At 41.1% G+C, this 27,382-nt stretch overlaps 1 protein-coding gene across 6 annotated transcripts in view; it reads left to right on the top strand.

The window, feature by feature from the left end:
* The window catches only part of GRIA3 (glutamate ionotropic receptor AMPA type subunit 3), a 220,481-nt gene that overhangs the window by 56,988 nt on the left and 136,111 nt on the right, over nt 1-27,382 (top strand). For all 6 annotated transcript variants that reach the window (XR_006283713.1, XM_037909102.2, XM_037909101.2 and 3 more), the window contains exon 4: nt 23,390-23,577. Coding sequence is in view for 5 of the 6 variants with exons in the window: in XM_037909102.2 (XP_037765030.1) it covers nt 23,390-23,577 (188 nt within the window). In the remaining variant the exon portion in view is untranslated. The remainder of the gene's footprint in view (nt 1-23,389; nt 23,578-27,382) is intronic.

The raw sequence follows: 27,382 nt of genomic DNA, 5'->3' as shown, positions 1-27,382 counted from the left end.
TAAAAGGAACATTTATTTCCCCCAATTTTGTAAGAGTATGGGTGTCTGGAAGGATGCTCCAGCTCCAGTATTGTTTTCCATATCTTTTTTTTATGTCTCAAGCTAAGAATTTGTTTTATGTTGAAATATGTATGTGGTCCAGGACTTGTGTGTGTGTGTTGCATTGTCCCAGTTGTCCTCTGTGGCACCATTTTGCTACCCTTCTCCAAGAAAGCAACAAAATGGAGGGTAGCGGAATTAATTTGAATGTCCATTCTGGATTCTAGGTGTTCATTGTATTACCAGCCCTAGAAAAGTCTACCCGTACACAATCCTCACTGACCTATAGAACCAGATAGGGCTTCTACTTTAATGGGAACCATATGTGTCATACAATAACACTTACAATTATACTGGTGCACCATTTTCTTCATGGTAAAAATAGAATGTGCCCATATAGTTTTGCTTTCCCCCTTTAGATGGCATGAGTTCTGCTTATGGGCCTCACTTCTATAGCTCCAGTCTGGTCCACTGAAAGAAGCTGTGGTTTAGAAAGCTTGAAACAAAAAGAGCTGCGCTGAGTTTTCATTAAAATATATATATTGAGCTAAACATATTAACTACAAGTAGCTGTAGGCAGTTCTCCTCTAGATTTAATTTAAGTCATCTCTATGTTGACCTTCTTCGGAGACCGGCCACACTGGGCAGCACTTAGCGTCATCGTTGTCCAATTAACAGTGGAATTAGGATGCTGGCTGCATCCTAGTAGCACTTGAAGAGGTCTCCTATGCAAGTTCTGTGTAAAATGGTAATGGCAGCAAAAATAATATTGTTCTAAAGTATCAGTTTTAAGAGCTATTTATTTTGTATAGATATGTTCTTAGCTTATGGAACGTTCAGCTTCATTTTTATGCAGATAATGTGTTTTGTGTGTCAGTGGCTTTTCTCTGAATATAGCCCTGGACTCATTTCAAAGTGCTTTAACATATTAAAAAATAGACCACAGGATTTTCAAATCGGCTGCTGAATACAAACACAAAATAAAGCAAAGTTACTTTAACTCTGTTAGAAAAAAAAACAGAATCTGAGACAGAGCCTCAGCTGGTGTGACTCTTTAGAATTACTTCAGAATTAGCCCCAATTTTATCCATCTCAGGGTATTTAAATTCATTACTCTAGGAAGTTTGCATGTCACAACTATTGCCTAAAACAACAGGATTTAGCAGTGACAGCAAGCAAAAAAAAAAAAAGAAAGAAAGAAAGAAGGAAATCACTGTGCTCTTAGGGGCAATTATTTTATCCCGGGCAAAGCTGGTCTTTTTGTGTGTGATAGATCAATAAAAATGCAGTTATAACTATTTAAATTGGACATTGAGGCATTTTATGAGGATATATTTGCCAGACTTGAAATGCAGTTTTTTGGCTTATAATAGCAAAGTTCAATCTTTTTTTTTTTTTTTTCAATCTCTTCATGTAGAAAGTGATTGCCCTTAATATGCCTTTGCAGGATGCCTTTTAGTGCCCTGCCTTCTCCTTCAGCTGCAAGTCATAGTCTTGCCTCACCTCCTTTCTGTGGCTTTGTACTTTACTCAGTGATAATGTAGTGATACATTCCACCGTGGAAGTAACAAATGCATATTTTCTCTCCTGCATTTTGTGACACATTCAAACGATATGTTGGATATACATTCCCATTTGATACTGCATTTGCTCTTTTTTATGTTCTAGACAGTGAGTTGGCTGGCACTGAAATGATGAATATTACAAGGAGAAAAATGTTGCGGGGATTTAGAAAAAAGGAAAACTTTGACAAGAATGAAACAATGCACAAGGTTTAGCATGTTACTCTCACTGCACTGAAATACTGTCATTACAATACCCTCCCCCCGGCCTCTCTTTCTTTCTATATTTCTGTAGCAGATTGTTTTTTGGAAGTACAGTATGTGAAATGCAGACCCTCCAGCTTCCACCGCCACAAGTCTTCCGTTATTATTACACAACATTCCATTGTAGAGTGAGAGCTTAAATATATTTCTTCTCTCTAGGCCTGACACTGTGCATCTCCTGGTGTTTTTGTTTCATTTTATAGGACTTTTCAGTGTGGTTCTGGACAGAAAAAGTGTATATTCCTGGAGAGGGATTGAATTTGTGGGGCAGGGCATACTGATAACATACACTACAGATACACCAAGCCTATGCCTAATGTAACAAACACAAGAGCAAGGCCAGATTCCGGGGCAGGTGACTGCCTGGGGTGCTGGGTTTGGGGGGCACCAGGCTTGGGGTGCTGCTTTGATGCAGCTTGGCAAAGCAAAGTACTACACCGTGGTAATGGACTGCACTTCCGACATTAGTCACAATGAAAAGATGTCATTTACAGTGAGATTTGTTGACAACGAGGATGGCTGTATCCAAGTAAAGGAACATATTATCTGCTTCTGGTCTGTGGACTACTCTACTGGAAAAGGCCTAACAGAACTGTTTATGAACATTTTGAATGAGGTAAAATAAAGCTTCAGGACTGCCATGGCCAAGGCCACAACAATGGGGTGAACATGAAGGGAAGAAACAGTGGCATCCAGGCAAGGATCCTTGTGCTGAATCCAAGGATATACGTCCTGTTTTCAGCATCAGCTATCAGGTGGAAGATCCTCATGGACAATGTTACAAATCTGACCGTGAAGCCGCTAAGTGATATTCGCTGGGAAAGCCGCATTGACAGTGTAAGGACTGTGAGGTACCAAGTGACTGAGGTTTACAATGCCGTGGTGGAACTGGCACAGTCGATTATAGCCGACACTAGAATCCGACACGAAGTGCAAAGCCCAGCAAAAAGATCACTGACTTCAAATTTTGGGTCTCAATTGTAAACCAGGCATTACAAACTCAGTCAATGAGAAGCTGCCTTGATTTCATTGTGGCCTACAGAGACAACAGATATGAAGATGCCATCATTGCTGCCCAAGAAATGGCGGAAAACTTAGACTTGAGCCTGTCTTCAAGGAAACTCGTATTCACCGGAAGAAGAGACAGTTTTGGTTACAGGGGCAGAGATGAGGTGATGGGAAGCTCAGAAGAAAAATTCAAGAGGGAGTTTTTTGCTCGCTCGTTTACACTGCTCAAGTATCCATCAGGAAAAGGTTTGGAGCACCACAAAAAGACCTGGGTTTTTTTGTATGACCTTAGTAAGCTACCAGCGGACAGGAAAACACTCTTGAAAAATTGTTCAGATCTTCACTGGACGCTGAAGGGAATGTTCGGACATCAGTGATAAAGAACTGTATGTCAAATTGGACTATATCCATCATATTTTGCCACACGGGAAGCACTCTCCACTCCAAGTTTTCTAATTCATTCATGATGAAGAACTGAAGGATACTTTTCCTAATGTGTGGATAGCTTGGAGGATTCTGCTCATGCTGCCAGTCACAGTCGCGAGTGGTGAGTGCAGCTTTTCAAAGCTCAGGCTCATTAAAACATATCTTTGATCCACGATGGCCAACGAGAAACTGACATGGCTTGCTATTTTATCGCTTGAAAGTGCCATTGGCCAGGCTTTGGATCTCTCTGGCACTGTGCTTCAGTTCACGAGGGAAAAGGCAAGAAAAGCAACCTTTTGAACTAAAGGACTAGGGTTAACATTCTAAGGCTGTCAACTACTGTAACATTATTTAATACTGGTCCACCCAATGTTGGTGTCCCATTCAATTTCTTGATGTTAGTACGTTTCAGTTATTCTTAAAATTAAAAAGTTTCTATAAGCTTAGAGGAAACCATTTTTTTTATTTGCTTATATATGGCATGAATAAATACAGATTTACAGATCCTAGCATGCAAACTTAACATCTTATAGGAAACGGATAAATGATGCATGCAAATTGTGCATTGAAGTCATGAAATGGGCTACAAATGCAATAAAAAATAAGGTATTCAAAAGTTTAACAAATGGAGGGGGGGCGCCATTTGGTCTAGGGCTGGCCCTGAACAAGAGTTTCTTTCATTTGTTCTAGAATGGCTAGCAGCTACTCTTTCTGTCACCACCATCAAAAGTATTGCTTGTTGCCAAAAAGAAACACAGTAGGATTTACCTTTGATAATCTCCATACTTGGCCATATCAGTTTAATGGTACTAATTCTACAGTGGGACTCCTTTTACTGAGACCCCACTATTGTTACTAGCTAAATCAGTATATTATTGGACACACTTTATATTCAGCGTACATTTATATGTAGTTTACATAAAGGGAGACATTAGCACATCTGAAGAGGAGGATGGATAGCTCAGTGGTTTGAGCACTGGCCTGCTAAACCCAGAGTTGTGAGTTCAATCCTTGAGGGGGACATTTAGGGATCTGGGGCAAAAATTGGGGGTTGGATGAGATGATCTCCTGAGGTCCCTTCCAACCCTGATATTCTATGATTTATTGATGGTTATAACCCATGGTTATTAGCAACCTGTTGTACTCTAACAAGTGATTAATAAATGGTTAATAATTTATTAATCCTTTATAAACTTTATTAATGTACCCGTTATATAAAGTGTGACCATTATATCTAGTCCTCATAAAAAATTATTAAACCTTTTTATTGTGACAATTATAAAGAATATTTTACTGTGTGCTCTTCAGCTTCAGAGTGCATTATCCTAAGTGTTTGTGCAGCACCTCGCACAATGGGGCTCTGATTTCAGGGCTTTTGGGCACTATTGTAATATAAATATTGATAATTCATCATCCCAGTAAGCTTTGTTAATGTTTGAGTAAGTGAACAATGCTTTACAAAATTCAGTCATTCACAGTGGGTCTCCGGGAATGTACTGGGAACTAGTGAGGTTCTGCTCTATGCTTTATATGTTACTTTTATATTTACCTTGGGACAGATTTCCATTCTTCAGATATCATCCTCTGAAACATGCATGTCTTTGAAATGCAACTGGTTTGAGACAATTCTCCAAAAACTTAATGCAAATTATTTGTGGGGAATAAATTTGTAGCACAGAGCCAGTCTAAGTAACTGGGCTCTCCATCATTGGGTTCCTCTCAGGCTCTAGAACCAACAGATCAAAGTGGATGAGTTAAGTATGGTACATCCTCTGCTTGACTTCAGACTTCTTGCATGCTGTCTCCCTGGACTTGATCAATCTGGCCTCCTTGCTATTTTTGTATAACTTAACGGAGCGGAGGACCCTCTGATTTGGGCCATGGCACCAGGCAGTCCAAAAGAAGCAAAGACATCTGTCCTTTTAAACCTGACAAGTTTTTTGGGGGAGGGCTTGGATTAAATTTCTCAGGGCTTCCATGTTGTGCCTTAAAAGCATGTATCATTCCCATGCCAGGATAGCTGAATTCCTTGCAGATACCCTTTTTAAGTCCTACTACAAAGCCAAGAGACTCATCCAAAGAGCATTGAAGCCAATGAGAACCTTTCAGTTTCCAAGTTTCCAGAAGCAGAAATCCTGAGGAACAGACTAAAGCTACCAGAGGTCCAGCAAGCCAGCTAAAAAGAAGTTATGGTATTAGGGAAGCAAGCATCCCCACTGTGTACATGGGTGGAAGAGGATGCTCCACTTTTCCACCAGCCATGGAGCAGTTTGCAACGCACCATTGGATACTCTCTGTAGTGTAGTTACCAGCTGGGGAATGGAGCTAGCTTCCACAGTGTAATAAGGGGAAGCAGCCCTGAGTCCAGGCTGCTGGTCTCCTCGGCAGGAAGTCAAAATGCAAGGTAAGGCCAAAATCTCCCTTTTCAAGTTAACAGTGATGTATATTCACATATATCTGTTCTGCTCTAGGTCTTTGAATTTTATACATCAAGACTTTAGTTTTTTTAATGGTGCCTGGGAGTTACTGTATGCACACAATCCCTTTGCTTTCTTAATTGGATTGGTGCATTCAGCTACTGCGAATTGCATTGAAAATACACATCAGTGTTTGTTCCTGCTGTGGGTAGGGGTACAATTGCTGTAATCAGCCTCACTGTAACACTCCCACAGTACCTCTACTAAATCCAGTCCAATTTGCTGACCAACCCGTAAAAGCCACTCTGTCTGCAGGAGAACAAGCCTGGCAGTATTGAACAGGCCAAAAAAAGATTAAGGGCTAGATTTGTTTTTTCTTTCTGTCTTATTTTTTTTCCTGGGAAAGCTAAGGGAAGCTAAGTGCATTATCTCCATGGCATTTGGGAATGGGAGCATCCAAAATACTCAGCCTTTTATCAACTTGTCAGATTTGAGCACCACAATTTCTCCTACTGCACAATGTAAGGGCTTGCAAAGTCTGTGCTCTGCGCAGCAAGCAAGGAAAAGCCCACTTCCACCCGTGTTGTTTCGTAGCCTTGTGTGGAAGAACTGCTTCAGCACAGTCTGTGTGCTGATGCTTTATAGTCTGCTGCCTTCGTTTCCTCTGATGCTGATGTCATGGATACTGGTGTCTGATGAGACAGAGGGCGTGCGCTGGTTCTTCACATTCCAAGATAAAGAAAATCAATTTCACTGCCTAAAAGAAGGAACTACTGGTGCAGAATTTCATTGAGTACTACAAGTCACTTCTATGGCATGGGAGTGTTAAAAGAGGATCCATTCTGTGCTTGAAGATCTTGCTCTGCATGGCTGCCCTGGGGTACTACAAAAGGACCTAGGGAATTCAAGCTTAAATAGGACGTGAGGCATCTCTTGCACTATCAATAATACATGTTCATTTAAGAAAAATGTAGAACAAGATCATACGAATGTCTGATAGTGAGGAAAAGCACAGTTATGCCACATTGGAGAAACAGTTTGGAAACAGTTCAGCAACATGGGCTAGATCCACCAAGGGACTTAAATGTTTGCGTTGATCATGTTGTGCCCTAAGAGCATGTAGCATTCCCATGCCAGGATAACTGAAATCCTTGCAGATGCCCAGTACTTGTTAGGCACCTTGCCATCCAATGGAATCCACAGGCCTGAGTTCGGCACCAAGGGTCTCTATATAGGACATGGGGAGAGTTATGGAACTAAGCATGGGTTCCACAAAGCCAGCACACGGAGCAGGGAGCTGCCTACGCTAGCCAATAGGAAATGCCTAATGTGCTAATACCTCACCCAGGCTAAGTTTCCTTCTCAAAGGGCATCTGGGAACTCCCTTCATAGGAGAACCTGCTGGTGGCATAAAGCCAAAAATAACACCGTCTACACCACTGAGCCTTACCCCATCTCTGAGCAGGGGGCATTCCAGAGTGAGCCGGTTGTGGGCTGAAGACATGAAGGGGAGTGGCCAGAGCACACTGTGCTCCTCGGCCACTGGAGCAATACCTGGTCCCAGTCAATGGGACTACACAGCTGTGTCAGTTTAGGCCTGTGATTAGGTCTCTGGCTGGATCGGGGCCTAGCACACAAACCTTCACTAGTTCTGTCAGCATTTGCTTTCTTTTTAATCACTTCTCACTCGTTGGCGAGATGGCAAAGACAAGTCGACATGGGGCCTTTGAATGAGCTGAAGGAGGAGGCGCAGGGAGTGGGTTTGCAGAGGGCATACAAAGCATTAGGAGCAGTGGGGAAGATGGCAGAGGGATTAGTGAGAGACGGGAATGAAGGGGCATCAAGGTTTAGCAATTACTGACAGAGCAGAAAAGGCGGGCCAGTTAAATGTCTCAAGGGGTGAGAGGGAGGCGATGGTACATGATTAAAATGATGGGCAAGTGATTTGAGCACCAAGAGGCAAAATTAATATCAAAAGATCTGAGGGAAAGGGCCTGCAGTAGTGGATTGGGAAGATAACAACTGTGTGGATATGATAGGTAGACTATGAGATAGGAAGATATCCTATTTAGAGCACATGCATTTTAAATTTTTGACTATTTTATAACAGAACACGTAGCCCTTTTCTTGGAAAAGGAAGGCAACCAATTCAATTCTTTACTGCAGTAGGAGGGTTAACATCGGGAGAGGGGGGACGTGGGCACAAGAGAAAACTCCCCAGAGTAAATACAGGCATTATAGTTTGAGCCAGGTACATCTGTGTGTTAATCATTAGTAAGTTTAGATGGAATTTTTCTTGTAGGCAACTCCACTAGCTCCCAGGCAATATCAATCCGAGTTTCTCTTCCATTTCTGCCCAGCTGTAAATATCCTAGTGAGATAAATGTAAAAAGAACAAAATTTTCTGTTTGGTTGGCGGGGGGGTAGTGGGCCGGGGGGGGGGGGGGGGGGTACAAGGCCAAACCTCAAACAAGAAAAAAGGGGGAATTATCAGATTAAATCTTTTAATTTGAGCGTTCGTTTGAGCAGAACAGTTACGCTCTTTCCATAGTATATGCATTTTATCTGTTAAATGTGTAACAATCTTCCCAGACTCCCTGATTAAGTTGATAAATATGGTGATAAGATCAATCACTGTTTGTATCTGTATTTCCTCATACACTGCACTCTATCAGACTTGTTAATACCGAGCTTGCTGCATATTTTATCATTGTGTGTTGGTAACCATAGAGTTAGATTTATTGTACTTTGGAGTGATGGAAGAGTAGTCATGTGTGAGCTGCACTATCATAACAAATGGACTACTATAGTTCTTTTGTTTCACTGGATCTTGGATTGAATATTCAAATAGCATATAAATGTTTCAAGTAACAGTAAACACTTGGCAGAGTAATTGGGTGTGAAGCCTAAAGTAATGTGAGTGCCGTGGCTCACCGGTCCCAGGGATGTTTGTTACAGCTCTCTCATTTTAAAAAATAACTCTTAAGGAAACAGAGAGCAATAAAACAAGAAAAATAAAGAACTTGCATTGCAGCCAAGATGCAACCCTGTCTTTCCTTTCATAAAACAGATCCATGACTGTGTAGCTGTTTCTGCACTCTGCATGCCGGGAGTGGGGGGGAGGAATGCTTACCCGAGCCCAGCCCCTGTGAACTTCCCAAACTGATATTTGAAATTCACACTCAGATATGCCTACGGCTTGTTTACTCGGGTGGTCCTTGTACAACTTGTGTGCACTGTACATGACTGCAGCTTGGTGAATACACTGTTGTAAAATAACCAATAAACAATACATTGTTATAGATAATGTAAAAACATCCCACTAACTATATGCCTTTTCAAAAGCACCTAAATTGACTATTTTGAAAAGTGACTAAGATCCCATCTAAATGAACACTTATGTCTCATCTACACTTAAAAGCCTGGTCAACATAACTTCAGTGCTCAGAGGTGGGGGAAAATTCACACCCCTGAGTGCCATAGCTATGCCAACCTAACCCCCCATGTAGACACAATTAGGTTGGTGTAAGAATTAGCTAGCACTGCTCTGAGAGTGTGAGACAGAAAAACAGTGAAAGAAAAACCACTTCTGTCGCTGGGGAAAGCATCTACACCAATGGTGGGCAACCTGCGACCCATCAGAGTAATCTACTGGAGGGCCACCAGACAGTTTGTTTATATTTGCACGGCCACCCGCAGCTCCCAGTGGCCGTGGTTTGCCGTTCCCAGCCAATGGGAGCTGCTAAAGCGGTGGCCAGCACATCCCTGCAGCCCGCGCCGCTTCCCGCAGCTCCCATTGGCCGGGAACGGTGAACCACGGCCACTGGGAGCTGCGGGTGGCTATGCAAATATTAACAAACTGTTTGGCAGCCTGCCAGCCTGATGGACCGCAGGTTGCCCACCACTGATCTACACTACAGCATTATAGTGGCATAACTGCAGCACCATAGCTGTTCCACTGTAGCACCTGATGTGGCCTTAGTTTGCAGCAAGCTGGGGTGTAATTATATCCCTCACTAGCCTGCTGTGTCAGTGTGGACCCTGGCTGCTGCGCACTGAAAGTTCCCTGCTGCACTCTGACCTACCCCCACTTTGAAACAGGAGTAGATTAAAGAGCACTTGGGAACATTTAGTGCCTAGCAGCAGGGTTCACCTGGACACTTAGGCTACATCTACACTCTGAGATGGGGTGTAATTCCCCTGCTTGTGTACCTATACTTGGGTTAGCTCACATGGACCTAGCAGTGTAACTGCAGTTGCATGGGTAATGACAGTGGAGACATGGCTTAGCCTTGCTAAGTATGTACCCCCTGGTTCCAGGGGGCTAAATCCTCTGCATGGCTAAGCCATGCCTCTGCAGCCGCTAGTGTGGCTACACTGCTATTTATATTCGCTCTAGCTTGATGAGAGCGGGCACGAACATGTGTACAAGAGTGGGATGGGTTTACACCCATGTTGCCATGAACAAAGCGTTCATTTACAACACATAGGAGCCAGGATTTCAAAGGCATTTAGACACTTAAAGATAGGTGTGTAATGGGACTTATAAAAGCACCTACATGAGTTAGGTGCCTCTCTCCTAGGGAAATCAATGGGAGTTAAGCAGGTTAGGCACCTAGGTGCTTTTAAAAATCCCATTAGGTGCCTATCTGCACCTGTAGGTACGTAAATATCTTTGGAAATCTTTTCCTAGCTGCCTGGGACCCACTGAGACTTTTGAAAATGGGACTTTGAGCTTAAGGGTGTATCTACACCGCAACTAGACACCCATGGCTAGCCCATGTGAGCTGGCTCGGGCTCGCGGGGCTCGGGCTAAGAGGCTGTTTAAATGCAGTGTAGATGTTCAGGCTGGACCCGAGCTCTGGGATCCTCTCCCCTCATGGGGTCCCAGAGCTCGGGCTGCAGCCTGAGCCCGAATGGCTGCACTGCAATTAAACACCCCCCCCCCCGCCCCCATGAGCCTGAGTCAGCTGGCACAGGCCAGACTTGGGTTTTTAATTGCAGTTTGGACATACCCTAAGTCACCTCGACACTTTTGAAAACCTTATTCACAGTACAGTGTGAAGTTACCCCATATCTGAGAAGTTTGTGTGCAAATTAAAAGGCAGTTAGGAACTTCAATAATATTGATTACCTTCCCTCAGTTTCTAATGTAATCTTTACATTGTTACTCTTTTGACATCTTTACAGAATAGCAGATAGACTTTTAAAAAAAAATCAGTATGTGCTATTAGTTTCATTCTCTTTTCCCGAATACTCTTCACTGGTACAGTAGCAAGTCCATGTGGTTCCATAGAGTTTGCAAAGTGGTATAACTGAATCTAGTACAATAGTCCAATCATAATCTTTGAAGTGTGTTTTAACGATTATACTGTGCAATAGACAGGCACTTATTCCTACGCACCACGTCCAAACTTTTTTTTTTGTAACAGTTAGCAAGACATGGGATGCCAAGTTGACTTCACCACTCAAATGATGTGTAAATTAATGTTCCTCTAAGGTAGCTTTTACTAGTGTAACCAAAACAAGCAGCTTATTCTACATTATGACAGGATCATATGTTTCACCTTCCAACAATGTGCCAGGATAAATTACAACAGTATAGGCAGACTCAACCTACCAACCATCTCCATTTAATGTAAACGTCCCAAGCATTACTCTTAAAGGAAGATTCCTCTTGGCAGGTTATTATGCACAGTTTACACTGCATGTTAGGAATTGCGCTGCCCCATCATACAGTATGGGCAAGGACATTCCCTCCATTGATGTTTGATATTGACAACCAAATACGCTTTTGGCCAGATTCCAACCAGCAGCTTATGATTTGCAACGAAATCTAAACATCCTTTTGCCACTCTTTGATGTAGTATTCTTTAGATGCATGGCTAAGAGGTGCGTTTTCTTCTGCTTTCCGTGTTTTGTCATTTGGTATTCATCTGGCAGCTCTTAACTAAGATATAATGGCCAATAGTCCTTGCAAAATTCCTGATCTTTTGTTGATACTGCTTCATAGTCCTACTGGTATAACAGTGTTCACTTCTTATGTGCTAATATTGGGAAGAATTTTAATAGTTATGAGCTGCCTAATTTATCATTGAGCCATTCAATTTTATGTGTAGAAACACTGTTATTGTCTGAGATGCTCATCCGAAGCAAGGTTGAGTCTTTGGTGTAGGTCACTGCTAGTGGCCTATTTATTGCTATCACAATTCTATTTCATTACCTTCACAAAGTCCCTCACAATGGCATTTTTAAACCAGGGTTTATCCAAGCTATGAATTAGACAAATTCTCTCCAAGCCCAGACATCACTGTAATTTATTTTTGATTCGTCAGAGTTCCTTGATCCTTGTTCATACAAAAATCATTTCAAAAGGCACAGAAATGAATAGTGTAACACAGCTGAAAAAAGCCCATCAGCCAGCTAAGTGTCTGTAACTGAGGAATGGCCCAAAACCTCCAATCCGATCAGTCCGGGAGTATGTGGAGAAGTCTGGATTTGGATCCAGACTTTGCTATATTTATAGTCTGCCAAACCAAACCTCCTGATCTGAACATACCCAAACTTGGTTTAAAACTAGATCCGCACTCAAATTTTTAAGTCAGATCCGTATCTCCTCTTAACAAGTATTGATGCTGAAATTTTCTCAGCTCTTACTTGCAACAGTCTGTGCTGGAAACAGACTTCTTCTCCACTTGAGGGTCAGGTTGTGACAGTTGTATAAACAACGTTCCTTTAAGAGCTGCAAAAAACAAACAAACGGGTCGTAGATGCATTTTATAAAGTAGCAAAGGTGTAATGTGCTTGTTAGTAAGAAAGGGGGATCTACTGCAAAACTTCTCTTTGATTTGTGACATAATGAATCCGCTGTCTAATACAGTATTTGCATAGGAGCATAAGATTATAATGGGGGAAGAATGTGCTTCCATATATTTGTCTTTCAGTGCTGGATATAAATCTAGCAATCTGTCTTGAGCCCATTCATGGTATATTCCATAGTTTGGGGTTTCAATCCCATCATGCATCATAAGCTCAGAGGTGTAAACTGGATCATTGCTTGGAGGAAAGACCTCCAAATTCACACAATGAAGAAGCAGGTTGTAATGTCAGTGAGATTCTGTAGGTGGCATGCTGAACAGTGTTTGAACTGAGTGGGTATAGATGTCTGTCCCTGATCCTCACTTCTCACCTCTGTCCATGAGCAAAAATAGGGTGAAATGTCAAAAGTGAATGAATCTGAGGATGCACATATACAGAATGTGAGTAAAGAATCATAAATTATCATTTCTATTATCATAAAACTCATTTAAATTTCAGAGCATTAAAAACACTCACTATTTGATTACTGCATTTTTTGGTGTTCAGAATAAATAAAAGGAAATTAACTACATATTGATATATGAGACATATTCCAGATGCAAGGGCAATTAAAATTGTGGTTACCAAAGGGTGAGATGCTGATGAAGACAGACTTTGTTAATGAAAATTCTCAAAGGCAAAAGAGTTGTTTGCACAGGTAGTTTGAGAAACAAAGTTTTGATAAAGGTTAGGTAGAGAAATAAATATTTTCTAACATGGTTGACTGAAGGTCAGATAGCAAGAATAATTGTACAGTATTTGAGGACAATCCAAGCGGCATAAAGTTTGACTTTTTTAAAATGACATTTGTCTAAGGCATACTGCATTAACATTTGTGATGAATATGTATTTCTATTCACAGTTTGATTACTATAATCACTTGTGAATATTTCTTCAAAGGAATAATATTTATCATTATTTAAACATTACTTTTTATATATGTTTTTAGGAAAAGACATGCACACTCTTGCTAAAAGGACCAATGCATGGCACAACAAGAAATTAATGTGTGTTAATAATTGTAAGATTACAGCATGCATTGAAATTACATTTTTAGGTCCTCAAACCAGAACTGCAGTATATAGGGTCAAGTTTCTGCAGTTTTGAAACTCCTCAGCTGCTGATAGGTGGATAAAAGTTTTCCTGTGTACAGTATTTAAAATAAATGCATTATGGTGCTGCTCTGACTGGCTAACTATTGTAATAATTATGCTTAGAAAGCCATATCCCCCCTCTTTTACCCAGATGGTAATTCCACAACACCTTAATTTTTAATTCTGCTAGTGTATTATTTTTACTTGGAATAACTAATACATCTTAAAATCAAAATCCTGTTTCGTTTGACTGCTAGCTTACTATTGTATTCACTTCATTAAGTAGGATTATAAAAGAGATGCTCTCTGTAAGACAATATGGCAGTACTTTTGTTGTAATATTTCTATGGATAGTGTGTCAATACTGTTTATAGCAGATATATATGGATCTTTAAACTATAGCAACAAAACCTTGACCTACACAGTAGTGCTTGATCTGATGAAATAAATTCAGGATTACAAATTAGAAGGTCATGAGTTCAAATCCTGTCCTTGCTTCTGATTCACTGATACAGCCTTGACAATTCATTTTCCTATTCTGCTTCAGTTTTATTATCTGGAAAATAATATTTGCCTACCTCACATGCGTGTTGTGAGGATAAATTAGTTAAAGTGCACCATTTAACCCTACATAACTGTCAAGTGTTATTCATCATAAGGTGAAGGATTTCTGATATTGAATGATAGGAGAACATCTGTTATGACATACACTCCTTTGTATTGTAAGCAGTATATTCTCTGTGGGTCTGAGTGCAAAGCAGGTCCTCATGTAACGTATATATAACATGATGCCAGGCTAAACTGTGCCATTGAGCCCCCACTCCCACAGAAACCTTAAAAGCACAGTATTTCAGGGGTCCCTGGGAGCTGACTGGTGTGGAGAAAGGCAACAACCATGACCCCTCGCACACTCTTCTGCATATAGAAGGCCAGCAACATCACTACCCCTGAACAGTTCTTGTGTTCATGGAGCAATGGTGAGATCCACTGCACCGTCACTGCCCTGCGCTCCCAGAGACCAGGCACAGTCAATCCCTCTCTACCTGTTAAACACAATGGTTTAACAAAAACAGCAAGAACAAAACCCTACTACTCAAACACCTCTCTAAGGTTCATTAACGTGGTGATTTTTTATCTTCCATCTTTCTCCGAATGGTACAATAGGCTAAATTTCTCCCTGATGTCCTACCTTTGCCACCAGCAAAATTACACCAGGAATGAATCTGGCCCCATGAGTCTGGCACTTACTAAGCCAGTGCATCCTATCCCCAACTGAGAGCTACCCGAGTCAGGGTTTTGTACACCCTGTCTTTGAGAACCCATTCTTCCTGCAGTGCAGCTCAGCTGTCTTGTCCAGGTTATCTGCTAACCTCCTAATTGCTAACTGCATGATTCCTAATCCCCTTTTTGCTTAGATAAATATATAAACATAGTCAGATATATTATTTTACATGTAGTAATTAGCATCATCAGTTGAGCCCTAGCCGGGGATATTTTTCCCCCTTTGATTTTGTATATTGTAGGTTAATGTCATGAGCTAAACCCACAAGATACAGTTTCAAGCAGAGTTTCTTCCCAAATTTTATCTTATGCACATTTCTACACTGTCCTGTGTATCTACTGCTCAACTGCTGTGCCTTATGCCTGCCTAAACTATAGTTTTTATGACTTCTCCAGTCTCAGGACCCAAGGGGAAAAAACGGAATAACAATTAAATAAGTCTTATCTGTACAGCTGATCTTGTTCCAGAAATGTATCCACAAATTTTGAAGACATTCCCAGTTTCTTCCAACAAGACAAGCTCATAGCCTGGTTCCAAACTAAAATAACTCTTCAGCCTTGCTCCCTGAGGATCTTTCCCTAGGTTAGCTTCAAATAACCAGTACACCTAGGGCCCTGTTCAGGTCCTTTTTCTCAATCCTTACTCCCAATTGTGGTCACATTGGAATCAGCCGAATGATGCATGCGGATAAAGGTTTCATACTGCTGAAGAAAATGCATTCCAAAATGGCTCCAGTACAGCACTTCTTTGGCTGTCCCATAATACTTTATTCTGAGTTCCCTGATGTCGATGGCAGTTTGGCCTGATTGAGTGCAGAATTCAGGCCACACAAAGGAATTGTGGTTGGGGAGGAATATTGCCGGATTTGAATTCCAAGGTGTGGTATTCTGCTGGGCGTTGTAGGCAATTGTCTTTATTGCCCCGCTCTGGACTTCGTAACGTGAGCCCTGAGCTCATCCTAAGCTTTGCCAGATAAAGGTTCCTGTGATTTAAACAATGTTATTTTAATCTATTTTTATTTGGAACGTTAACAGCTGCAAATTTAATTAAATTTATTAGGCTAAAGAAGCTTTAACATTTAATAGTTCACATTTAATATGGCTTTCCCTGTGGGAAGGCTGTTCTCCACTACCTCGGAAGCCCATGGCTTCCAGACCTCTGCATCCTCCAGTGACAGAATGCCCTTAATGCTACCTCTGCCAGCTTTCTGTTCGCATCAGTAGCAAGAGTTCTCGACATTCTCGGCAGTAAGTACTCTGGGAATACCCTGCAGCCCCTACCCACTGGATAGCACAGTGCTCTTCACTTTCTGTCACTTCGCAACCCATATTATTATTTCCCTTACTGGTTTCCTGGGCTACTTCTGCTGTCTTCCCTGGGCAGTCATTACCTGCTTGTTTTGTTCTGTTTTTCCCTCAAACACAGCAAACAGAGTCTGCTTTCAAAGAGTGTCTCAGCCTGGATTATTCCAAGCTGCATTCAGAAAACTATAAATTACTCTATCATTACTGTGCCCTTGAAAACATTTAAATAAAGAATCCCATGACAAAGATTAAAAACATGGAGTTACCCCTTTCATAAACCCTGGATCATAAAATGGGTTCAAGATATAAACCACATTTTCCCACCAGCATGAGAGTTGTATCCAAATGACAAGGCCAGTTACATCACATCTTCATCTGGCCTTGATCCTCACAGTCTTTGGGCCTAGTTCTCCTCTGTATCACTCTAGTTTATACTGGTGCAGCTCCATTGGAAGCACTGGCGTTGCACTGACTTAAATCTGGAGTAATGCAGTGGTGACTGAGGCCCTGTATTATCAAAAAAATGCAGATTAAAGTGAGCTGCAGTCAGTAAGAAATAGTGACTTTTGAGCATCCATATTTCTTTTTTTATACACACCATTCCATGCAGTGGATCTGAAATCCTGCGTGTTTAGCTGTATCCCTTCCTGAACAAATACAGACCAGATGGTTCCTGTAAACTTTTTTTCAGCTGACAAGGCAAGACAAGTTCACTTTCACTCATCTGAATTGGCATATCTGTTTGTGAGGATTTTTGTGTTTATGGACGACCCGGGCAATAACGTAATTCACGATGAAAGAGACAATAGGCATAATAAATTAGTGGTATAGAAGGTGAAGGAAAAAGATCACATAAGGGTTTATATGCTTCCCATTCTAGCAGTTTGTGTGACATCAGAATAGCAGTGCATAGTCTACCATATGCAAGTTATTGGTGCATTTCAAATGACCAGGTAAGAAACAGTTGAAGTGAGATTATTCCATTTTTTATTTAATAATTCAAGCTGCTGAGCTTAAGTAAATATAATTAGAATAAAAGAGCACTGCAGGGCCGAGGCATTTGCTAAGACTCGTATTCGTGTCCAGCTTGGCAGAGATCCCTTGCTTGTTCTGCTTCTTTACAGAAGTATTAATCATACATGAAGCATATAAACTTATGTTACCTTTTCCTTTCGCCTTCTGTATGCAAAACACGCCTGCCCTTCCTCCTCTGCTCTGATGCATGCATTATTTTACTCAAGTCTAACAATATTAGATAAATGCTTTTCCTTATTGGTGTTTAAACTAGTGCTGAGTTCAGAGGTAAGTAACCAGAATATCCAAATACAGCTAAACTTCTAGTGCTCTGAGTAGATTTTTAGGTGTAAATACACATCATAAAGTTCATATTTGACATTAAGGGGAAACTTTCACAAGGGTGGCCTCATTTCTCTGGCTCAGTCTACATCTGCCGATTATGGGTCTGCATTTGGGTGCCTGCAGTTCAGTTGTGGGCCCAAATCATAGTTCTTCACCTCTAGGTAACTGATTGTTCATGCAAATCAGGAGTTAGAAGCACCAGAACACAGATTTGTATGCACAATTCATTTTTCTGGCCCACACATGTTGTATTCATGTTTCCCATCGGAAAATATGTCCCTTAAAAAATCCCTAACACTTACCAACACAGAAGAAAAAGGGATTGCAATTTAATGCTTCATTTCTGAGGTCTAGGATTTCCTTCATATTGTCCATTAAGAGGATCAGTGATTTAAAGTAATGTTTGTACTAATTTCTTTGGTGCCAATCATAAAGAGTTTCATGCTATGATAGAGATGGTCCAGTATGGTCCATTGGGCAGAAAGAAGAAAAATGCCCTCCATGATACTATTGTATATGCGCTTTTCAGTGATCATTGCAATCTGATCAAGAATAAGTTCAATCATGTAGTATGTGAAATTCCATCTGGTTGAATAAGCTGTTCAAGCAGAAGATTTTTGCTTAGCTGGATTTGGGAAAGAGACTCACATGCTTTGGTAAACTGATGGAAGTGGGTGAAATGTCGTCTTTATCTGTCTCAGTAGCGCTGGCTGAGAAACACCCACCTCAGAAGGGATGGTTCATAACAGTAGCTAAAATATAGTCTTTGCTTTCCCTTTAGAAGAGTGAAGATACTGGTTTTGTTTGTGTTTTAGTACGGCCAGAGAAGGAAGTGTGGCTGCAGCGCTGGGATTGCAGAGGGTGCAGCTCTGATGGAGACCTTTGGACTATTTAAAATGCATAGACAGCTGTAGTGGCAGATAATCCATTCCTGGCCTTTGCTTTATCTTTTTGGGGTCCTGTTTCAGCAAAGCACATACTTAAAGATAAGCACATGAGTAAGTGTTTTGCTGAATAGGAGTCTAGCTACTTATGTTTGTTTTGTTCAGTTCATAAGAAAGGCTACTTCTGCCTTTGCCTCCTGCTCAGTCAGTTGATAATGACAAGGGTTTGATTTTGGATATCACCAATATCTTTAGAACCGGCGGAAGCATCCTGACATTGGCTGGTTTGAATGTTAAGCTTCGGTCCGAGTTAGAGGATGAGAAGAAGGTCTTTCTTATGAGGGCTTAGTAGTGGTATCAGTGAACACATTTTAAAAACATGTCCTATCGCGGTCACCTACAAGAGCATTATTTCAGGTTTCAGAGTAACAGCCGTGTTAGTCTGTATTTGCAAAAAGAAAAGGAGTACTTGTGGCACCTTAGAGACTAACCAATTTATTTGAGCATAAGCTTTTGTGAGCTACTGCTCACTTCATCAAGAGCATTAGTTTCTCTTTGCTCAGCTCATATTTACTTTCTTTGATTAACTCTTATATGGAACAGCTGAACTGAAACAAATTGGCAACAAAACCTTTCCCAAATGGCTTGCTCATTGACCCAAACTGAACTGGAAACACTAGTTGCCCATTAACTACTTATGAGCGCGACTCAATGCCTACAATACCAATAGCCACAAAACTGAGCAAGACACCCTGTAGCTGGCTGGCTTCCTTCTGGGGTTCACAAAATTAGAGCCATTCATGAGTGCTAGACACCTGCCCTCTGTTATATTCGAATATCTTTTGTGAAACACTCACGCTAAAATAGATTTATCTGGAAGGGAAAAAGTGATTACAATGCCTCACTCATGGATGTGCAAGGAACTGGGAGTGACATTTCCCCATTCATTCCCTAACAGTGAGATCCCCATGGACAATCACATTTTCTACTGTTGCTAAGTTAAACAAAGAAACAATCAGTGACTGAAATAAGAAAAACAAAGAAAACCTTTTTAAAAATAGCCCTGCTGCTAAATATAGCAGCATCCACAAGGATAGAGTACAACTGAAGTCGGGAACATGTTGTTCTTGCAAATGTCTCATAATGGCTAAGGATGTACATTACAGTAAAATGCTGCTGAAGACAATAGGCGTAGAGAGATGTTGAAGGGTAGGGAATAGTGAATGCTGTGTTTTCAGGGAACTGGCTGATGGTTTCTTGAAAATGTGGAAGAGGTGAGTTTTGTGCTGTTTCTATAAAGCAATGGAGACTCAGTCAGGTGTGGGGAGGTAGGTAGACTTTCCCAGGAGGAGCAAATGATAGTTTGTGAGTGAGACGAGGAAGAGAAGGACCAAGAAGAGGACCCAAATGGCAAAGCACAGAAAGAAATCATGGGAGGGATGGAGAGATGAGAGGGGAGTATTGCCATAGAGGTTCCTGAAGATAAGTTCAGAGGGGATACAGAAGTAGAGGGGAATCCATGGAATTCTTTCATGCTGTGAGCAATTGATTATGTTTACATGTATCAGAGAAAAGTTGTTGAATAACTCTCCCCACTCCTCACACTTCTTTGAAATGGCAACTGCTGGACAAAACACACATGTGCACACACACACAGAGAATTGGGTATACCACACATGAAAGGGCTTTCTTGTAATATATCCTCTTTTTGATTAAGTCAGATAAGGCCTAATAGAGCTTCATCTGAAATCAGGAAGTGCAGAGACCAAACTGTATGGGTAATGTGAACATAAGACCAGCCATACTGGTAAGACCAATGGTCCATCGACTCTTGACTTCCGAAAGTGGCCAATGCCAAGTGGTTCAGAGGGAATGAATAGAACAGGTAATCATCGAGTGATCCATCCCCTTCACCCATTCCCAGCTTCTGGCAGTCAGAGGCTAGTGAATTCCAGAGCATGGGGTTGCATCCCTGACCATCTTGGCTAATAGCCAGTGGTGGACCTATCCTCCATGAACTTCTCTAATTCTATTTTGAATCCCATTATAGTTTTGGCCTTTGCAACATCCTATGGCAACAGGTTCCACAGGTTGACTATGCATTACATGAAGAAGTACTTCCTTTGTTTGCTTTAAACCTGCTGCCTATTCATTTCATTGGTTGACTCCTGGTTCTTTTGTTACAAAAAGGAGTAAATAACACTTCCTTAATTCAATTTCTCCACACCAGTCATGATTTTGTAGATCTCTATCATTGCCTCCTTAGCCTTCTTTTTTCCAAGCTGAAAACTCCCTGTCTTTTTAATTTCTCCTCATATGGAAGCTGTTGCATACCCTTAATAATTTTGGTTGCCCTTCTCGGTACCTTTTCCAATTCTAATATGTCTTTTTTGAGATGCAGCAACCAGAACTACACACAGCATTCAAGGTTTGGGCAGACCATGGATTTATATAGTGGCATTATCTGTTTTCTGTCTTATTATCAATCCCTTTCCTAATGGTTCCTAACCTTCTGTTTGCTTTTTTGACTGCCGCTTCATATGGAGCAGATGTTTTCAGAGAACTATCCACAGTGCTTCCAAGATCTCTTTCCTGAGTTGTAATTTAGATCCCGTTATTTTGTATGTACAGTTGGGATTATGTTTTCCAGTGTGCATTACTTTGAGATTGTAGTAAAGTACCTGCTTTCCAATATATTTATTTTTAACTTATTTCTTTGGGAATATCCATGAGCGTTTGTGTATCTTTATTTGCAAAAAGATAAGAGCAATGCCATTTCTGGCAGGTGCCTATATGGGATCAGAATGTTCATAAACTGAAACGATTAGTACATTTTGATTGGAAGATTTCTAAAGATTGTGGACCAATTTATTATTAGTTTAGTACAAGCACAAGATTTATATTTACACATGAATGATGTAAAGCAGAAAAGTGTGAATAGTTCTTATTTAGTAGAAACAAATATTATAAAAGCAAATCTTTACATACAAAGCTTTTGTAAATTCCTGTTAATTGTATTTGTGTTTCCATATCAGAATTCATCATTTGTAAGCTTGAGTATCTTAGTCTTATATGTGAACTTCCTCCTGTACGCAGTGAAATCATACTACTTTCTGAGACATCACAGCCATCTTTGTAAAATATGATGTTGAGGAAGATTGAGTTTATCATACTATAGATATGTAAATGGCTCTCTTTTAATAGTGTCAGTGGAAAGGGAATGCCAGAAAAGATTCCCAGCCAGAGCATGTATAAATTGTCACCACCTTTGACAAGACAATAACATGCATCCATACAAAGGAAAACCAATAATACTCAAGGAGCTTTAGGTAGCCACGGTGTGGGCCCTTTGAAGGGAGGTGGGAAGCCCCATGAAAAGTTCTACTAATGCTCTACATGCAGGCTCGAGCAACAGAGGTCAGATTCTGCCCTCGATTACACCAGTAATGATCCAGAGACTCTCCATTGATGTCAGTGGAGTTGTTGCAAATTTACACCAGCATAAATGAGATCGGACTCTTTGTCCTAGTTATTTAGTATAAAAAACATCATTACAATGAAATCTCAGATTTGAGCTCAGAATAGTAACTGGTATAGTTCAGATCTTTAATGCTTTGTTCCTGTGTGTCTCTCAAGGATTTTCAGTCTCAAAAGCAGGTGAGGGAGTTTGCCATAAAGTACTAGTAAATTTCCATGTTAAAATATAAATAATTAAACCTAGCAAATGTGTGTGTATATGTATGTGTGTGTGTGTAGAATATACATGAAGGAATTCTGTGCTTCTAAAGTAGTACTATGAATAAGGACCCCAAAGTGTAAATAAATTTTTAATTCAATAATTTATGAATAAATTATTTAGATAGAAACATACTCTACTCGGAAGTTTCTGTACTGAAATGGATGCATTCCATTGGAACCCAAGTAGGTACATTGAGTTGTCAAGTAGGTGAACTATGCTATCTGAATTGAACTCTTCTAAATAGGAAATAATTTAAAATATCCTACAGTCTCTCAACCTCCTGAAAAAGGGAGTCAGTAAACACAAACTAAATGCTACAAGACAAGGAATAAAAATCAGTGCCCCCAGGCTCCCACATAAACTACCTTTGGGGAGGAGATTTCCCTTTCCAGCTTCATTACAGTTAGTTCACGGCTCTTTGCTCAAGTTTGTCTGCATCCCAGTCACAGCTGTGCGCAAGGAATGAACTGCAGTTTGCTTGCATAAATTTCCCACTGTGCAGCTCTTTGTTCATTTCATGCCGCTTTGCTGCTCTGTTGAGGCTGCTGAATGAGTCAATGTTACCTTAATATAAGCTTTAAAAGTGTAGTTAATACTATTGCATTCCATATTTAAAAATATTTCTTGAAATAAAAATGAATATCAGCAAATATGCTCTACAGTACATGCCTCCAGTAGCCAGCTCGATGATTTAGTTGGCATTCTTGTATGCAGTGGTTGGGTCTGTACCAATTAATGATCCATTCTTGCAGTCTCTGTTCAGGCAAATCTCCCACTGGATTCTGTTCATCTCCTGAATCCGATGAGAGTTTTGCCCATGTGAGGACTGCAGGGTCACACCCTTAGCTGGCATGGACCCTAATAAAACCACAAACAGGCCAGGTCAGACCATCAGAGCTGTTAGGCCAGCTACCAATCTCATTGAATTATTTCTGAAATAATTCTACTAAAGTCAATGGAGCTGCTCAGAATTGACACCAGGGTAACAGAAAGCACAATCTGGTCCCTACCATCTTGTCATTCAGGTCATGAACTGATTGCAGGCTACTATCTACTATATTGCTTTTCATACAATATAATTTTTAACCTGTTCTCACATATTTAAACCATTTTTTTTCAGTAAATGATTGCATTGTATTTTTCTCCCCTCTAGGATTTTCCATTCTTCAGGCAATTATGGAAGCAGCGGTACAAAACAACTGGCAAGTGACAGCCAGGTCTGTGGGAAGTATAAAGGACGTTCAGGAATTTAGGAGAATTATAGAGGAAATGGACAGACGACAGGAAAAAAGATACTTAATCGACTGTGAAGTAGAGAGAATAAACACAATTTTGGAACAGGTATTTTTCGAATCTGTGCTGTATGTGACATAAGGTTTTGGAATTGTCTGTCTATAGAAATAAATTAAACAGCTCTTTAAAAATAAGTCATAAAAACTTGCCAATTACCTTTCTAAAATTAAATATCCTGGATGGCTTTTACATTTGATGGCAAATAATTTGAATGGAACCCAGCAGAAAACATCTCTGTAAATTTGTTGTTGCCTTCTAAATTAATAAAAAAGAGGGCCAACCTTTGCTCTCAGCAGTAGCTCTTATTGAAGTAAATAACCCTACGGAAGGCAGGGCTACTCTTGTGGGTAACGGTTGCAGGATTGAGTGCTGTTTGAAAAAACGGATCACAGTAAAAAACTAAAATCAGCCAGTGAAGGAGGCCGAGGCACTGACTCATGTATGAATAAAATTGTCACACATGGAAATATTTCTGGGGGGAAATTCAACTGACTCTGGCTGGCCTTTTGAGGGGGTGCAAAGGGGCCTCCTCCACTATATTCTAGGGTGTGGTGGAGTCCCATTCACTGCTGCTAGAGAGGGCAAATGCTGGGTGACTTCACACATGACACAGCCCTTTCGGAAGTGGGCTTCCCTCAGAATCAGTTTAAGAGCCTCCAATAGCTCCTTGAGGCTGCCCAGAATGTCAGTCTCCACGTTGGCCTAAGTAAGGGGATCGGTTCCTGGTAGGAGCCCCTGATGTGGTAGTCTTCCAAAAGCAGGTGGGAATGAAGTGGGCCCATGGTCCTTTCCCCCTCCAGTACCAGCTACCACGGCTGTCTCTATGGGAGAAAGTACACTGTACCCCTGAAGGGCTGTAAAAACAGCAGCACTCTGCTTACACATCAGGGATCAGAGACAGGCTGGCTCCCCACTGGCCACACTCACAGCCCCAGCGGAGCCTACATTACAGTTGAACCAACCCATTCAGCCTGTTTGTTCATAGGCACACAGGGATTTGCTCAGGGTTAAGACTGCAAACTCCTATGATAAATGCCACTTCATAACTCTAACTACAGCTTTATATTCTGGAATAATCAAAAGTAACATTTAAATTTCATGAAGCGTTAGCATATTCTTGTACAAATGATATATTGTCAACTAATGGCAAACTAGCCACACTACCACAAACAAAACCAAAGAATTTCAGGAGACGTGAATCAATTCGGACAGCATTCATTTCCAGTCAAGCCCCAAGCTGAATCATTTCCAGTCACTGGAGTTATAGCACCTCATCTTGCTGTCTTTCAATTTAATGGGAGTTTTGTCATTGAATTCAATGGGAGCAGGACCAGGCCCCTCCTGCATGAGAAAGGCCTGTACTGTTAGATAGAAGCTAAGTACTGGGAAATTTATCATAAATGTCTCTAAGACACTAACAGTCTGATTCAGGCTTAAAGTCTAGGGAGTGACTTGAAACCATGTGAGCGAAAGAGAATTGCAAGTATCTGTAACAGACTCAAAATGGATGGGTCTGTCCTGATAATACTAAGCCCTGCAATGCTGTTGGCTGCATATGCTTTTGTTTAGCCCTAACCACTCTGGACTTAGTCCTGTCCCAAGGCACGTCCACAGCATGTAGCCGCAGGGACTGGTGGGTGGTCCTATTCCAAGGGAAGTCAACCTCTGAGTGGGTTGTATAACATATACATGGCCACCCAGCTCCAGTCCTCCTTACCAAAGGTGTTTGTGACTCCACCACCTTGACTGCCAGTGACATGGTCAAGATGTTGGGATGATGTCAAAGGAGGCGCAGGATGACTTCCAGCTGACTAAATGTGCTGCATAGCTGCAAGAAAATATCATAGTGACTATTGTTGCCAACCCTCCAGGATTGTCCTGGAGTTTCAAGGAATTTAAGATTAATTTTTAATTAAATATTATGCCATGTGATGAAGCCTCCAGGAATATGCCCAACCAAAATTGGAAACCCTACTAGTGACAAGCTACAAAACAGAGCTTTTAACCAGACACACAACTCGGCCATTGGGTCCAAAATACCTCCTCTTGCCCAAAAGCGATTGAGTGGGGAATGTCAGAAGGGCGAGTGGGTTTTCCATCCCCCAACCCCCTCACAGCAGTGGTGCTAACTGGAACATGCCTCTTTATGGAAGCTAGTGAAAGATCCACAAAAGGCTGCTTAGAGATGGAAAGGAGTTTTAGTTTCCTACTTCCCAAGCAGCTTCATGGTTTCTACCTATGTGGGAGATGCAGAATCCCCCTCTCTCCCTTAAACACTGGGCCCAACTGCCCTTGGCTCGATAGCCTCATTTCGCACCTGCTTATTCAGGGGAATAGGGAAGGGAGTCATGATCTAATTTCTTCTTCAGAAGCACTGAGTTCAAATGTGGGTAGGGTTATATTTTTGTTAAATGTTCAATTCAACTTTCCATCATTATGATTATTGATTTGATGAACTCTTAACTCTCACATAGCTAAAGGTTCACAGCACTGAGCACCAAGTTATCCCTAATTGTCTGGTGTTTTACTTTAACTTTTAGATATCACATTTCTGAATTGCTAAATTATCCATTTTCTAAGTCTGTTTTATTTATACTTACCAGTCAGAAACAGTATAATAATCTTTCTTCTGAATGATCTCTAATGTAATTTTACTTGCACGAGGACCAGAGGCACCAACTTCCTGAGTTCCCGAGGGGTGCTCGAAACCCCGCCCCCACTCTGCCCCCAGCCCTGCCCCCACTCCACCCTTTCTCCCAAACCCCCACCTCTGCCCCTCCCCCCACCTCTTCCTGCCCCTGCTCCTCTCCCCCCCACCCCAGCGCCTCCTGCACGCCGCTGAACAGCTGATCATGGTGGGCAGGAGGAGTAGCTGATCTGAGGGGCTGCCAGTGGGTGCTGAGTACCCCCTATTTTTTTCTTGTGGGTGCTCCAGCCTCAGAGCACCCCAGCGTCGGTGCCTATGACCAGGATTTGGTCTACAGTTTTCAGAAGCAGTGGTTTTCAGTAATGCAGTAGCATAGAACGTGATTGACTAGTTAATCATTTGACAGTATAGCTTAAAGCCCAGATCCTGCAGACATTTACGCATATGATTACTATTATATATGTGAGCAGTCTTACTTGACTTCATTGGAATTTCCCATGTGTAAAGGCATTTACATTTGTAGGATCAGGACCTAAAAGGGATTTTGAGTTATTTGGTTATGAAACAAAATAAACTAGTTAGTAAAGCAAACCAAACACAACTTTTGGGATAAATACTCTATTACATACTAGACAAAAAAGATAGTGTCCAGTTGTGCATCACTTACCCATGCACATTGTCCTATGGGACCATTCATATGAGAAATGGTTGCAGGACTGGGCCCCACATTGGTGCGCATTATGATAAAATATCTACAAATAGCAGCCTCCAGAGATTTTTCTGGTCCAAGACTCAAGAACAATGACCTCTTTTTCTGCAGGTGAAAGTCAGTATTGGTCTACCCCTGGGTCTATTGCTGCACAATTAGTTTTTCAGGCTTTTACGTCTGTCTCTTCAGCTTAGCTGCTTATCTTCTCATAAGGCTAATCAAATCGTACAAAAATTCTAACAGTAGTTAGTTCACTGTAGTTGGAATACTCAAGGGAATGGTGAGATATCCTCCTTATAGACAACTGTGCTTTGCTGACAGGGGAAAGGATAACTCTGGATTTGCATATTTTAGATTGTTTTTCACATAGTTAGAAAGTCTACCAAAGCCAACAAGAAAAAAGTGAATAAGCTCTTAAAAAAATTAGCAAAGTCCATTGTGTGCTGACTGTTCAAGGTTTAGATGTTTAGGCAACTCATTTTATTGAAGGTGATGAC

Source organism: Chelonia mydas, chromosome 9, assembly GCF_015237465.2.
Source record: "Chelonia mydas isolate rCheMyd1 chromosome 9, rCheMyd1.pri.v2, whole genome shotgun sequence".
In the NCBI taxonomy this organism is placed as follows: Eukaryota; Metazoa; Chordata; order Testudines; family Cheloniidae; genus Chelonia; species Chelonia mydas.
Note: the sequence above shows the minus strand (reverse complement) of the source record. Positions and strands in the feature narration are given on the sequence as shown.